Source organism: Vitis riparia, chromosome 6 (assembly GCF_004353265.1).
Source record: "Vitis riparia cultivar Riparia Gloire de Montpellier isolate 1030 chromosome 6, EGFV_Vit.rip_1.0, whole genome shotgun sequence".
NCBI classification, from domain to species: Eukaryota; Viridiplantae; Streptophyta; class Magnoliopsida; order Vitales; family Vitaceae; genus Vitis; species Vitis riparia.
Genome location: NC_048436.1, coordinates 20,111,806 through 20,128,488, shown reverse-complemented (window position 1 = coordinate 20,128,488; position 16,683 = coordinate 20,111,806). Strand labels below are relative to the sequence as shown.

Sequence of the window (16,683 nt, the reverse complement as noted above, 5' to 3'; positions counted from 1 at the left end):
CTCACCATCTTTCCAAGTTTGTACAAAGTCGAAGTTAGGTGACTCCGTCATAAGTTCAACTTTAACACGTGGTTCCACAAAAATTTCCATCTTTTTCTGTTCTCTAAGCCATCTGGTGATAACAAAATGATAAATGAGATACATAACAATATCAATCCAAGATTTAGTTTATTAAGCTAGAAAGGTACAGTAGTTGCATATCAAAATAATTCTGATTAACCATGCTAGTAAAGAACAATGAGTGCTACTGATGACTAGCTGAAGTGATCAAAAACAAAAATGAATGTCATCTCAATATTTGCAGCGGACCTTGCAACAATTGCATCATATCATCCATTTATAAATCAGTCCTTCATTTGTGTAGTGCCTTGAATAATTAGAACTAAAATCTAGTGTAATATTGAAAGCAACCAAAGAAATTGCTTTCTGAATGCAAGATGGGAAACTAAGGATATTTTAATATCCACACCTGACCATATCTGCACATAGAATTCGAACAGAAGTTGAATTTGGTTTGGTCAAAATGAGCACAGTCTGTGGGTGAGATTCCCACTTCAAAGAAATCTGAAAATGAAAATGAGCATTCAATTAGAGAATATGTTGGAGGCACCAGCCAACTAATTCTAGAAGTTAAACAAACAGAACTCTCAGAACTTTTCTCAAATTATCATGAGAAGAATTTGTCAATAAAGCAGTACAAAAAACAGTAGCAATAAATTACAACAAAATCCGATGTATATGGCAATTTTAATAACTAATACCTGCTTACTGCTGCGCTCTGCAGTTGTTATGTTTCCTCTTTCAAACGAGACAATATCATGCTTGTGCTGATCACTTTTCTCTCCTTTGCACCACCATGAAAGTTTAAAAGATGCCTGCCCGATGAAGCACAGTTCAATAACAGTTCAATCTGGGCAGTTTGAAGCACTCATTATCTTGTAGCTTGTACAAGACATTTTAGTAATTTAGTTAATTATGGGTTTCAAGGTGCACACAAGTGGGAGAATAGAGATTAGCAACAATATGTTTTTTTGATAAGTTAAATTTTTAGGGATATATGGTGGGTGGCCGCATCTCTCATGAAGTATTATGTATTACATTTGATAGACAAGGACACATGGAAGGGGGATTGCACGATTGGACAAAAGATGGGATGCATTGCAATCCAACTTCTGGGAGACAGTTTCGTGATTAGAAGCTATAGGAATCTGTATTTGTCTTTGAGAAGCTAAATCATAAGCACACATAGGGAAGGTGGTGTGAATATATGGAAAAAGCGCTAATGTCCTATTCTTGGTAAAGACATGCTATCATCAATTGAGAAGATTAAATGATGAAGAGTCCATGGGCAAAACAATGAGAGCTTCTTGTGCGTAACCTAAAGTGGCTTTTTGGTTCAAAGGTTGATCCTAAATAAATACTGTGTACAAGAGGATGAAGAATCTGTAGGCCACCTCCAACAGTCGAGATAAAAAACAAGGGCCACCTTCCTTGTTTGGTAGTTCACAAAGTTTTTGGTAGCTCACAAAGTTTGAGTTCTTTTCTTTAGTAAGGTCCGTGGATCAACATTGTGAGCAAGTAGTGTGAAATCATTTAGAAGGTCACACCACTTTGTCCTTGTTAGTGTATTAAAGGGAAACTAAAATAATAATGATAAGAATAACAATAACAATAATGAGAATAACAAGAATGACAACAACAATAAAAATCAAACAAAACAAATTCAAGACACTGTTTGAGAGCCCATTTTGCAGTTGCAAGATGTTCCTTTTTGGATTCTCCGGATTGGGGTTGCTTGACCCAAGCTTTTTCTATCCGTCATACACCATTAGCATTCTGTGCCTTGGCCCACTTCTTTCTTGATATTATGTTTTATTTATGAACTCAATAAATAACAATGAAAAAAATATTAATGGCAACAACCACCACCACCACCATAGGAAAGCTATCTAGAAACTTAATATTTCAGAATAAACACAATTAAGAAGTTTGGGGTTAAGTGATCCTTCAGATGTATATTTACATAGAGATAAGCAATTCAATCGACAAACATTTCACTATAATAAGGCCACCAATTAAGAGGACAGAAAATAACCTACCTTTCTCATAAACTTATTGTTAACCATCTCAGTGTCAGAATCAATTTCCCCATTATGAAGGACCTCATGGGAACAAATTCCATGCTTCCCACAACACCTTTCAGATTGCTTCCTAGCTTCATTGCACATCATTGGTTGGTTGGTCAAGTTCTCTGCACTACAATCACCATTATGCTCTCCAGATGACAGCTCTGTAAGACAAGCCAGTAAATTTCTTGGTTAGGAAGATAGTCTTGAGATTTGTTTTTCTTTTCAAACGTAATGGCAAATTTCAGTGCATACAAAAGCGTGGATTAAAAAAGGAGAACATGTATTCATCACTATAAGATACATGGTCTCTTATATGTTCAGGAATGAAGCATACAAAGTATTAATAACTTTGCATTTTGGTTTCTGTGATCATGCTATGATGAACTGAGACACATTTGTGGTCAAATAAATCTTCACTTAAGAACATGAAAGGAACTTGTTTTGCCAACCCCAAATAGTTCGGATATAGGACTATTGTGTTGCTGATGTGGTTTTTGATATCTGTATTTACTCAACTGTACAAATCACCATTAAAGAGGTTATTCATTTATAATTGAAGAAAAGTGAGGAGTAAAGCCGCTTTACCAAATTTACAAGATGAAGAAGCAAGCCAGATTAAAAAGAAGACAAAAAAAATGAAAGATATATTAAAGAGGGCTCAGATATGGAAGGCAAGCTACCCTAGAAAAGCACAACAAGAACCAGAAACAACCACAAGGGCATTAACCTGTAATATCGTTCCAATAATTAAAAAATGCACAAAAATCCTCTCAAAATCCCTTAAAGACAGACAATTAGATAAAATGTATTTTGATTTTCTCCTTGGCTTCAGAAATATTCAAGAATGCCCAACTAAGATCCGAGCATTTTCTTCCTTCCAGATATGCCATAAAGCAGCAGAGAATTTTCAAAGCATCTTTCCCATAGAACCAATCATCTCGATCAAGTATAGAGGTGACCAGGGAAAAAGGTTGCAAAGAGCCCCACAAACCCCAAGCCAAGCATAACTTTGTGCCAGAGGGCAGAAGCAAAATGCTCATGAATAACCAGCAGGTCCACCGTGTCTCTGCTGCCAACATAATTGTGTTTCTGTTCACCAATGTCAAACCCCTATAATAGGCTTGGTTTATAGTAAGAAGTCCATCCCAAAAAGCTGTCTAGGTGAAGAATGAAAATTTCAAGACGAATATTTGAAACTGAATTTTTGAATCCTAAAACCTCTTTAAAAGAAATAAACTTTCAATAGGAGATTGTACGGCAGAACAGGAAAATTTAAAAACTTGGACTCAGGCGACCACCACCTCCAATCACCCAAACCATGAAGACCAACTCTAAGAGATAAACAGCATTCAAATCCTGGGCATTCAGGTTTCTCCTGAATTACTGATTCCACAGTGTTCTCCCTATCTGCAACAATAGCCTAAGTTACTGGAAACCTATCCTTGATCAGCTCATTACTGCACCATTCCATCTGTCTAGGAAGTAACATTCTAACCACTTCCAAACCAATTTGCCCACACCATAAGGACAGTATGCCTCCATCCATCAGAAGAATGTTGATAAAAATACATAATCATAAACGCTATCATGATCTAAGCTAAAACTTCAGTACCATTTCCCAGAAAGAGATTTTTTGCACATGGAATTTGAGCAAAAACTAAGGACTGGAACAAACAATAACCCAATTAACTAGCTGGTATTTGACGTCATGCTCTGATCCCCTCCAACTAAAATTTTTTATTGCCATCTGCAGACCTTTGGCAATCAAGACAGAAGCACAGAAGAGGGAGTGGAAAAAAAAGCAGTGGAAATTTTGATAAGCATTCTTAATTCATCTAGCACCCATAAAACTTTACCTTTCCTTGGAGCTAAGTCACTTTTCAACCCTTTCAATAAAAAACAGTCACAAATACATGCTGATTGGAACTGAGCCTTAACAGGAAAGCAAATTACAAGATTAAAGGAGAATCCACACCACAATTCTAGTCCCTAACAAACCCAAGGCATATTCTCCAAGGATTTCCAATGAAATCCTTTCTTCAAACTGTAAAGCAGATTAAGCATACATCACATGCCTTAGCCATTAGTGTCATTCACAAAAATCAAAATATTGAATGAAAATTGCAAAAAGAGATAAGGGACCATCCAAGAAAAAAAATTCAAGTTAACAATACAATAATAATTTTCAAATCAAGTTAAATAAAATTTTACAATGAACAAAAAATTAAGAATGCACTAGAAAATTCATTCATTAAATTGAACAAGTGACCAAAGTCAACAACTCTTTAGCCCAACTACTTAAGGTTGGCTATAGCCCCTTTTTTGCTACTAGGATCCATCAACGGCATGTCCTTTGTTAAATCACACACCATTATTTCTTTTCTCACAAACTAACCCACAAGATGGCATTTCTCAATTGCACGACATTAACTACCAAAAAGCATGTCCAACCTTTGGCTGCCTTCCACGACTTTTCTGTTTTAAATACACACACACACACACACACATAACAGTCAATTTTGGGGCCCTAAAACTTTCCATAACAAGTCCCTAGGCCTACTCAAAACAGGATTCCATTAAATGCAGCCAAAGCAAAACCTTAGTCTAATGAATGAAGATATGTCCTGAAAAGCTACCATTCTAAGCTAAAACAATTCCAAAGTGAAGCATTCACTTGGCACCCAGATGGAATGAGAAGTGTGATAGTCTTATTTGCAGAGTGGTTCCATCAGTGGTTTCAATTTCAAGCATGCCTTTAGAGGTGTGCTTCTTTTTCTGGAAGGTGGTGTGGGAAAAGATATTAATTTTTTTTTATGACCAGTCAACTCATGAGGATAGGTTTTGGTTCACAAACGTTTCTTATACAAAAAAGGGGAGAAGAATTAGTGAGCCACTAGGACATCCATTGTGGAAAGGTTAGCATGTAGCGGAATCTTTTATTCTTGTTTAGGTTGCCATGGTATTCACTGGGTAGGTGATAGAATTGTTGTTTGGATGGCACAGGAACCCTGTTGGTGAGCAGCATCTAAAGGATCACAAGATACCTCCTTTTTCTTGTCTCAAAGAACCTACAAAAAAGACAGAATAGCAGACTTCTTGAAGATGAAGAGCATAGTTCAGATTCTGGGATATTGCCTAGGACAGCTGCATGAATTAGCAAGGGATCCTATAGGCAAAGCCAATGTTTATTTTCTACAGTTCAATGATGGTTCAGAGATGAGTTAAATTCATTGTAGGACGGTTCTGTATTTTCTTTGTTGCTACATTGACCCTCTTTGTAGTTTTGAAGCCTGGCTGAGGTGGTAAGAAGTTGGGGGGAGGGAATGTGGGAGATTCTAGGTTCAATTTCCAAGAAATAAAAGAGCAAGTTACCTAATAAAAAACTCTTGATCCTCTTTGTATGCTTCCTGTATAATTGGTGATTCATGCTCCTCTTTGTTAAGTGCATAATAACATAATTCTTATTTCAACTTTTAAAAAAATGGGCCACAAGCAATCAAGTACAGTAGCATGTCTAAGAGAGCAGTAGAGCTTTTGTAAGCACCCTAGAATGGAGGACAGCTAAAATTGGAGTTCAATTATTACACCAAGACTCAAATAGATAGTCTACAAGAAAGTGAAATGAAAGAAGAAAAAATTATCAATTTTTAGATATAGATACAAAGTTTGGGACAGAGAGAGAGAGAGAGAGAGAGAGAAGAGGGGGGGTGTTAAGCAAGATTGAGTGACAGATATTTGATGGCAATAATTTAAAAAAAAAAAAAAAAAAAACCTGGCATTAAGAACTGTATGGTTGGGTCTTTATATTGATAGAGATAAATTGTTCATTTCCAGATGCATTGACTTTTCCTTTTTCTAATTGACATAAAAAAGGGTAGAGAATATTAGAGATAAAATCAAATATTTTAAACTAATCCTTTTCCCATCCTCTTTTTTCTATTTTTTAGAATTTTATAAGGGGTGAGGAGTAAGAGAGAATAAAAGGAGATTCAACCTCAGTGAAACCTCTGCTTTCATTTGGAGTGGAAGCTAAGAACAGGAAAAAAAATGGAATCAACTGATTGAGTATTCCAATTGAATGAGAAAGATGAGAAGAAGGGAAGCATATATATGCATGCATGTCTCATCTATATTGAATTGCAGGTATAGAAATGATAAATTTTTTATTAAGAATGTTTAAGATACAGATACAAACTTTGGGGCATTTACACAGAGAGAAAGAAAGAGATTTGATAGGAATAATTGCCCAAATATATTTGTATACGTGTGTGTGTAGCTAGAGTCAGAGGTTAAGAGAATATGATCTTGTTATTACTTGGAAATTATAGATAAAAAGATTCAACAGGTTCTGATGGAGGAGAAAAATTTTACAGCACAACACCTAAATGGCCACTTAAGAGTGAATATCGGAATTCATTATAATTGGAGATTATACATGGAAGTGATGCAGGATAAATTTTTTTTTGGAAGAGAGTTAAATGGTCGCTTGAGGAAAGATAGGGAAAGCAAAATTGTGGGGATCATAAATTTCAAGAAATGAAGCAAAATATGAAAACTTAAAGCATTCAAGGACATGTCACGACATGCAAACTTAAAACATGCAGGGACATGTGACATATATTAGCTTATATGGCAAGTACATACGTGCAAACAATAAAAATATATTGATTTACCTTAACTGAATTAAAGGCAGTCAGATAAACCCTTTTACTATTAATTCAAGTATGAAAAAGACATACCAGAGCAAAGCTTGACTCAAAGCATGAGCTTGTGTTGTTTTTATGAGTTGTACATGTTGCCAAGAATTTTGGTCCCATAAATCAGCTATTAAACGTGCAATAAAACAACAAATACAAAGCACATAGAAAACTGGTGCCCAAAAATTTAATAGAAGAAAGGCTGAAACCACTTATTTATAAAGTGATAAAAGAAGGGAAAGGCATTTAGAAAGAGAAAACCAGTGTAATGTGGATTGTGCTGACATATCATGTTAACAGCAATCACAAAAACTGTTCTTGGAGATAGAAGAAATCGGACAGCATCCAAAGAAACTGGGCAGTGGAAAGATCAAACCACAATTAGAATAAAGAAGAGAATATCATGAAACAACCATTTTTCCTTCCTAGAATTTCCATAGTGATTTAAGGGGTTTGGCATGCAATCCTACCACCTTACATAAACAAGAAACTAATATTTGTGATAAAAGGAAATACAAGGATAGATGAAATAGCCTTCAACCAATCCACGGAATAGAAAAAAAAAGGGGTTATACCTAACAAGGTGACTCCCAAAAAACAAGAAACAATCCCCAAATGAATCCAACAAAGAAATCTAAGAAACATCTCACACTGGTGATAGGGGAAAGAAACTCCCACTCCTATTACAAGGTGGCTACCCTTTTATCCAAACTATGGTTTCTGGTTAGCTGACATAGATGTCCACATGAAGGAATATCTCAGGCTTCTAGAAAGATCAGCAATCCAGTGGATCCATGCATCATATCTCCAAGGTCCCTTCAACTACAAGACACCCACAAGATTACTACAAAAAACTAAAAAAAAATAATTAAATAAAATTCTCATCCACCAAAAAAGTTAGTGTTGTCAAGAACATCTTTTCAAGTCCTCCAATAAATCAAGATCTCCACCTCAATGGAAAAATAAATATACTCAGGCTCATAGAATAGTCTCATAGCCATGCCCCTGCGATCTTTGAACAAATCATCAATACCAATCCCTCCAAACTTAAGCAAAGAATGAAAATCAAAATTAAGCTTAAGGAACCACAAAGGGAGATAGGGGTGAGACTTAATGCTACACACAGCCCTCCTCTAGAAAGTAATTCACATGGCTACCTACCACAAAACTCACCGCAAGATTTCTTGTGAAAGCCCTTAAAAAAATCAAGGATATCCCCAATAACTCCAAGGTAGCCTAAAAAAACAAAGCAAAGAACCTCTACAAATCATCTAAGGTGACAATGAAATTATCCAACAGAATGAGAGAATATATAGTTCAGAGAGAAAGAGAGAGAGAGGGAATTGATCATTTGTTTCTTTTACTGGCTAGCTTTGAGTCTTTGGCACAAGTTATTTCATATGCCATGACCATTTGCATCCCTTACAGGAGTTCACTAAATTTTTTTATCATCACCTTTACAAGGTTTGGTGGCAATGCTAAGGGTAGAATTCTCTAACAAATGGTGTCTCTAGTTATTCTTTGTGTGATATGGCTAGAGAGATGCTATGATCTTCAAGGATAGATGCAAACCTTATAATTGCTATGTCATTCAGTCTTCTCACTCAACTCAATCTGGGCCACAGTCTCTCCAATATTTGATAGGGTTTCAATGAACATGATCTGATTGGACTGAACATTTGCTTGCTCCTCTAGAAGAAGGCCTATAAAGATTCATGCAAAGTGGAAACCCACCCCAGTGAGCTATCTCAAGCTTAATTTCGATGTTGTTCCCTAAGAAATCTGACACATCTTAGGATTGGAGGTCACTTTAGAGACCATGGGAAACTTGTTCATAACTCTCTTTCCACTGATATTGGTAAGGGATTGGCCATTGAGGCAAAGATCCCAACTCTTCTGGAAGGCTTAATCCTTGGAAGCACAATGATCATGGTGATATGTTGACTCAAGGAAACTCAACAATGGTCTTAGGTTGGGTTTTCCCAGGGGAAGCTAGATTCATAAAAGTTGGACTCAAAGTGTGCAAAACCATCATTTGACTAGAGCTTTGAGATGCTCCTTCTCTTTGCTATTTGTAGATAGATTGGCTAAATATTAGACCTCTAAAGCAATGTACTTTGTAGGAGATTTCTTGCCTGCTTGGTAGTTTTTTGTTATGTTGTGTTTTTCTTTCTTTTCCCTTGTAGTGTTTGTGTGACCTGCTTTAGGCATATATTTTAAGGGATCATATTTCACCAAATCCAAACAAATTTGTACTTTTTAATCGAAGGGAAGGAACCAATAAGAAGGAAATTTCAAGCACTCCCACAAGCCTAATTAGTGAAGTAGTCCTCAACCTAATTCTCTTTTAATGATGGCCCCTGGTGATGGTCCTAACGTCAAGCCTCCCTGGTATTTAAGTGAATGCAAAGTAAACGGGTGGGTAATCTCACCTGAGGTTTGCTTCACTGCCAGTTGGAGTAAATGTCTCACTGTCCAGGTGGACTCCCCATTATCAAAAGTACATAAAGAAAAAACTTCCCTGACATTCTCACATCTTCCCACCTTACGTAAATTATTTCTCAAGGATAAGTAACCTCCCTTATGGGATTTTAGTGAGCACATCAGGATGCATTTTAAGGAGAATATTTCTAAAGCCCAATTAACTCCATGTTTAAGAATCTCAAATAAAGCATTCATTTCTTAACCAAATTAAAATTAATTCCCTGAAAAACTATAACCTTAAAAGATCTTCAACAATTCCACCCAAATTTCTCAGGATGCCATAGCTCAAACCACCTAAACTGATTTTTATGCAGCCTATGCCATTTTTGCCACTTTTTAGACCCTGAAGGTTTCTAACATATTTGATTCCAAAAAGGAAAAAGATGGGGAATTGGTTTCCTAAAGAAAAGGTGGGCAAATTTCTTTAATGGTAAGCATCAGTATGGCCAAGACTCTGCATAAGTTAGAGAAAGTACCTCTCCTATTCTGTTCTTTCCAAATTTCCCAGCAGAGAATACATGGAAGAATTAGTTTTATTATTCCCATTGCATTATCTGGAGATGCCTGAGTCCACCAACTTTGAAGCTTTGTACAAATTCCGTCGCCTGATATTGGAATACCCATATTCTGATAATAGTGAGTCCAATTTCGATTAGTAAACTCCCCAAATTGAAACAAATTGACCAATCAGTGTTTATATAAGTGAGAAAATTAAAAAATAAAATAAAATACACACAAACAGCAACCTAACACCCTGTTAAAAATGATTTCTCAACATATAAAAGTGTTTCCAAAAGTTTTCTGAAAAAGAATACAACTTTTGATCACAGAAAGTTTTCTTGAGGCTACTAGAAACCTCTCCTTCAAACAGATGATTTGCAGAGCCAAACTTCACATGAAATTGCCAGAAGAATGCACTTCAGCATTCCAAGCCCCTTTAGAAACAATAAGGCAGGGAGAAATGACTTGTAAAATATAGCTGAGCTGTCCCAAGCAAAATTCATAAACAAACTTGATAGGCTAGAAGGGAGAAAAAAATGCAAAAACTTGCATCATGTCAGATGAATTGAAGGAAAGATCAAAGAGATAGAGTTGAGGAAAATAATTTAATAGAAACTAGGACTGTTTGGGAAGTGTTTTCCAAAACAGTTCTGAAAAACAGTATTTGAAAACTATTCTCTAGTGTTCTGTAGAACAAAATTTGTTTAGGAGCTTAAAATGCTATTAACCTATTTTCTATATTTTTAAATATGTTTTTAAAAAATAACTTTTATATGTAGTGCTTTATTTTAATCATTCTCTATATTTGTAAAAAAAAAAAAATTAAAATAGCCCTCAGAAAACAATTGAAAATAACTAAAAACAACTAAAAGATGTTCTCTAAAGATACCACATTTTCTATTTTCTAATTGTCAAATGTGTTTTTTCTGATTTTTTTTTTTTTTTCTAAAGAACAAAATTTTATTTTCAAAAACAGTTGCCAAATAGGGCATAAGGGGTTTAAGTTTAGACCAAGTAACTACAATGAGTTCAGATTTGTAGGTAGTATAGTTTAAATAAACTTTAACTAGGAAAGTCTTTACAATTTGACTTCCTTTTTTTTTTCTTTTGAGGCTTGAAAATGTATGGGTGATCACAATAGTATGGTAAGATATGGTAAACTGCTTGAAAAGACCATATAACAAGAAAATGTCAAGTGAAAACTCTTGTGGTTTGAAAATATTGAATGAGAATTAGTTGCTCAGAAATGGGGATATATTAGGAAATTACAAAAAAAATAAAATAAAAAATAAAAAATAAAAAATGAAGCCAGATACTAGCAATGTTGCAGGTTGTAAACAATTGAAATCAGGCTAGTTTTTCTCTTAGGCAGCCTAATTTTTGGGCCTCCAAAGTGCCTAGGTGGGGGTGGTGGCTTGAACCAATTATGCCTTCAGAATTAAAAGGATTGCTGAAGTGGGCTAGAGCTTTTGAAATGTTATGTGATCGATCAGTACCTTAATAATTGAAGGAAAGGTTCTGAAAAAAGGATGTGACATCAATCATTCATTATGGTGCCAAGCATTTAACAGAATATGTCTGCACACTAAGGCAACCTAAAAGAGGATGTTGGGAAAGAAACCGGCCTCACTAGAAGCTGAAGACAGGACCAGTTTGAGGACAAGAGAACACGTGTAACAATTACCAACAAATGTAACAATAAAAGGGAGTGATTTAGTTAAGACACCACAGAAGAACAAGAAAGATCATAAAAACAAACTTTGTGCTCTCAATTCCCTAGTCTTTAGAGTTATTTATGTGAAAAACCTCACAATCTTAGTTGTCCTTGACAATTCCTATCCGCTCTCTTGAAATTTTAATTTTCGTCGTAATCTTACTAATACAGAAATTGAACTCCTTTAAAGACTTGTGTCCTCCTTAAGTTCAGTGCATTTTTCTTCTTCTATGGCAAATTCAAGAGTTTGGTCTTTGTCCTCATCAGGTTTGCTTTCTGTTAAATCTTTTTTCTTGGCCTTGTCAAATTTCTCAAATCATGTTTTGTTCCTTCCGGCCAAGTTTATGTGGAGATCAAAAGCCCCTTCAAAGTTTAAGACCTTTGCTTGGTTAATAGTACATGGGAAGGTAAACACCAATGACAAGTTGCAATTGGGAAGACCCTACAAATCCCTTTGTCCTCGGTGGTGCATTCTATGCAAGGGAAATGGAGAATCGATCGACCACCTTTTTCTTCATTGCCCTTTAACTATTGGGCTTTGGCACAAGCTATTCAATCTAGTAGGGTTGGCTTGGGTTCCACCAAGGAGTATTGAGGACATGATGATTATTGCATTTAAAGGTTTAGGGAATTCAATTAGAGGCAAGACACTTTGGCAAATCGCTTGCCTCACTTTGTTGTGGATTGTGTGGCAAGAGAGAAACGCTAGGATTTTTAAGGATAAAAGGAGATTGGAAGGGATATTATGGGATTTACTTCATTTCTATTCTTCTCTATGGGCCTCTTGTACTGCTGCTTTTAGAGGAGTTCCTCTTAGTATTTTACAACTTAATTGGACTACGGTTTGTGATTCAAAAAAGTTTGAGATAGTTGGGGATTATCTTTATATATAGTTTTCTAAAGATGGGTGTTTTCTCCTTTGATCAGTTTCTGTTTTTGTGGGAAGGACCTCTCATCCTTCTCTTGTATCTTTTCTTCTATTAATACATATTTCTTTGTTTCTGATAAAAAAAAAAAAAAAAAAAAAAAGATCAAAAAAGATTCAAAGAGAGACTATGAGCAAACACACAATGATTACAGCTTAACACATATATGGCCTTGGAGGCCTAAATATACCAAAGGCAAGAAAAGAACTCATGCAGTCAAAAAAATTCAAGACCCCAAGTAGTTGCAACAAGATTTAGTAGAGTTGAGTTTATATGCATAAAAAATATTCAACAATTTTTATTTGCATCTCAGCAATTATATATGCAATCTCTAAATGCATGTAATCAGTATCTACACTTAATTCATGCTGTTTAATCATTAGAAAACCTTTACGCTCCAATTGCAGATTCCGTGCCCTCTCTAATTCATATTTACGCTTCCATTCAGCTGCCTCAGCTTGAGCAGAAGCCTTTCCTTCAGACACTCGTCTTAATGCCTTAGCAACAGCTAAAAATGAGTTGAAAAAAAAAAAAAATGAGCTTCATCAAAGATCATAGCCATGGTTAAAACAGACAGTGCCATCAAAGATATTAGCAGTTTCAAGGACTAAATACAATCATACTTCTCAGAGCCTCCGAGAACTCTATAAGATGATCATCAATTCCTTGAACAGGAGGTTGTTGAAGAAGCTCCTGAACTGCCTTCTCAGAATTGAAGAGATCAATTAAACCATTCTCTGGCTGTGAACATGATACACTGGCATCTCCCTGCCCAGACAAAGTCTATTAGACAATAAACATAATTAAGCCCTCAATATTAAATAAAATATCTGACAAATTTTAATATATAACTATATAAATCTCCACTAGAATACATAGAATATGTACTGAGATACATTGCATCCAATATAAGTGTAACTGAAGTTTATTAAAGCATAAAAACATAAAACAAAAGCATTTCATTTGATAAATAAAAGAATGTCATTTGATTCCTTTCATGAAAAGTTCATTTCACTATATGGTTATCCTTGCATGAGAAGAATGTTGGCTGCATTACTTCAAATTCATTGAAAAGGCAGTCCAAAAAAGAACAATCCCACACATTCCAAATATCACATGGATGAGTTGAACCCCATGAGGCCTTGTAATCACAGTATCGTACCAGCAGTAAATAACCCTACTAATAAAGAGCATAGTTGTCTGTTCATATTCACTTATGATATGAGTCGTTTTAGGGTTGAGCAATCCACCAATTACAAGGGTTTTTTTCCCCTTAGCTTTCATTTTTAACCTTGTTTTTATTCATTCTTCTTATCACATTTGCTTAACCATAACACCTAGTTTTTTTGGGTTTCAACCAACCCAAAGACCAAATTTCCCTTCAGATTGTGAAGGGATCAAATTACTTTTAGACAAGAATCGGGAAGGATAACAAAATGATGAAAAAGAAATATGAGGATAAGATATCCTTCAAAGGGACAAGGTAAAATTGAGAGGAGTTTAGTCAAGGTTTAAGGAAACAACATCCATGTATTTTCTTATATGGATTTAACCTTTTTGTATAGGCCTCCTTGTAGAGTGGAGGTGTTCAATCATTTTTTATTAGGTTTTTGTAATTGTGGGGAGGACTCCTCATCATTCTCATGTTTTTTTTATTTATACATACATCATTTTTTTTATTACCAAAAAAAAAAAAAAAGATATCCTTCAAGCAAAAGACAACGAGGAAAAAAGAAGGAAACCGGCAAAAGGTCGCTCCCCATAAACAAATTAGCAATTCCTAGACAAGAACAACAAAGTTCAAGGGGGAAGAATTCACCTACAAAACATCTCAACAAGGCAGATCCTGTACCTAGCCAAACTATATGTTTCCTAATTTGCTAAGCTAGACATGCAAAAGAGCACACAATGGTTCATAAATGATCAACAGTAAAGTGGATCCAAGGCCTTTCCCCACTCTAAGAAACCCATAAAAGAACATTAAGCCTCCCTTCATCCAAAGATTATCAACACCTATCAACAATGACTTGTCAAGAATTTCAATGAGGCTAAGATCTTTGTGTGTCAATAGTTAAACCATAGACCAGCTGGCTGAGAGACACCTTAGCAACCTCTCCCTTTCATGAAACACCCCCAATATTCATCTGCCCTTGATATCCAAAGAACAATAACTGAAGTTGAACCCAGATCTACTTGGGGGAAGAGCACTCAGCTTTGAAAACAACTATCCACCTGCCATGGCAGCAGCAAATCATCCTCATTTCAAAAACTTCCAAGAATTCTTTGGCAAAATCTACCCAAATAGAAGTGAATTGGCAAATACTATTGAAAAACAATCAACACAACTCCTCCCATCCCCTAGCATAATTTCAAGTCAACCCACTAAAGGAATAGCTAGAAGGGTCCCTGGCCACGAGATTCTCCCCCTAAGTTCTCAGTACCCAGAAAGCAATGACTACATATTTTCAATATTTCTAGGAGCCAAAAAGTTGCATGCTAAAGAACCAATATCTACCATAATTCCAAGGCAATAAAACAGTGGTGGCAGCTTACTTTTTTATCACCCCACCCTTCATATGAAACAGCACTCAAGGTTGACAGCTTCATAGGCCCTCCTAATCCACAAAAAGTGATTAGTATTGACCTTATTTTTAGCCACTAATAAGCAAAGCATCTTATTTGCGGAGAAGTGATAGATTTCCACATAAACTCCAGTTAAGGAATAATATTTGTACTGTCACTATTAGGAAGGATGCAAAACAAGGATTCAGGGGAGACTCAGCAAGAGGAAGAGGGAGCAAGATTGATTTTACTGACAGTTATAGTTGCAGTGTCCAGACATAGACAAAATATAGAAACAAGGGTAAAAGTAAAACATAACAAAGAGATTGTTCATCCCATACAAGTGCCTCCAGGAACAAATCTTCAATAATCACAATGATAAATTGAAGATGACAAATGAAATCACTGTAGAGCAAAGTTGCATTCACCATTAATGTGTGACCCATAAATGCTTTTGACAGATTTTTCTTGAATTCCCTATACACATGCAGAGGGTGACTCTCCAGCAGCAGAAATTCTTTTGTAGAGTTCATTAATGGTTTGAGTAGTTGTTCTATTTTGCAGTCAGTGTATTCTCCTGGTGTGCTTGGAATGCAATCCCTTTAGCATTTTCTCTATAATTTTCTCCCCACCAACACCAAAAGAAAAAAAAAAGGAAAGAAAGTCAAAATGATCTCTCTTCCTTCACTAACGCTAGACCATAAGGATTCTAGGAGACTACCTGATGTAGGACAACCCTAGGATGGTTTCCTACACTCAAAAGTAGGTGGGTAAGGGTTTTTATTTTAAGGGTGTAAGGAGATGAACAAAGAATAAAGTTTATGGTAGAGAAAAATAAAATAAAAAAAATAGAGAGAGAAGAAACGACGAAAAAATATGGAAACCTTAGAGACTCACTAAGGCCTTCTAGGAGTCTCACCTAGAAGAAAATCAATAGAATCTCACCATCAAGAATTGTACCACTTACAATGAAGAAAAACATAATATCAATCAATTCATTCTTTGATTTACATCGATTAACTTTATTTATAGGCTTCTCTAAGAAATTCAAAGTCTACTAAGATTCTAATAACCTATTATGACTTTAATTCTTATTATAACATCCAAAGTTTACTAGGATTCTAATAACCTATTATGACTTTAATTCTAATTATCTTATAACCTAACTAACTAATCTTAATTTGACTCTAACAAATACTAATCCTACTTTACTTCCAACTAATGCTAATTCTAATTTAATTCCAACCAATATTAATCCTAATTTAATTCCAAGTAATGCTAATCCTACTTTAATTGAAACTAATACAGATTCCCTTTCTTGATGTATATCTTAGAGATTCATCCTCATCACTACCTTAACAGGAATCATGAAAATGGATGAGAAGGATATGCACAAGAACAATAGAATTAAGAGGATCCTCCTAACCAAGGAAAGTGAGGCTTCTTCCAATCATCCAGCCTTCTAGGAGCTTTTTACAATAGGATATCAAAACCGAAGGACTCTAGGATTAATCACCATAAAGGGGAACATGCAGGCAGGTCAAAGTCTAACACTGGACCAGCAATAGGTACTCTTTTCCAGGGTGTCCTTTAGATTAGACAATTTCTAAAAAGATTTAAGGATGAGCTTAATGTTAGATATTGTTTCTACATTCACACTAAAGAAAATG

The 16,683-nt window shown here is 35.5% G+C and overlaps 1 protein-coding gene across 7 annotated transcripts in view; it reads right to left on the bottom strand.

Annotated features, from left to right (window-relative positions):
- Positions 1–16,683, bottom strand: part of LOC117915920 (NAD(H) kinase 1) — a 28,123-nt gene that overhangs the window by 5,759 nt on the left and 5,681 nt on the right. The window contains exons 2-9 of one of the 7 annotated variants that reach the window (XM_034831665.1): positions 15,005–15,066; positions 13,075–13,234; positions 12,840–12,959; positions 9,787–9,915; positions 2,100–2,290; positions 762–875; positions 470–564; positions 6–112 (exon numbers count right to left, since the gene is read on the bottom strand). In XM_034831665.1, coding sequence (XP_034687556.1) covers positions 6–112; positions 470–564; positions 762–875; positions 2,100–2,290; positions 9,787–9,915; positions 12,840–12,959; positions 13,075–13,234; positions 15,005–15,058 — 970 coding nt within the window. In that variant the 5' untranslated portion in view covers positions 15,059–15,066. Of the gene's footprint in view, positions 1–5; positions 113–469; positions 565–761; positions 876–2,099; positions 2,291–9,786; positions 9,938–12,839; positions 12,960–13,074; positions 13,235–15,004; positions 15,067–16,683 lie in introns of those variants that run through there. The other 6 variants (XM_034831666.1, XM_034831667.1, XM_034831668.1 and 3 more) reach the window with 6 other exon arrangements.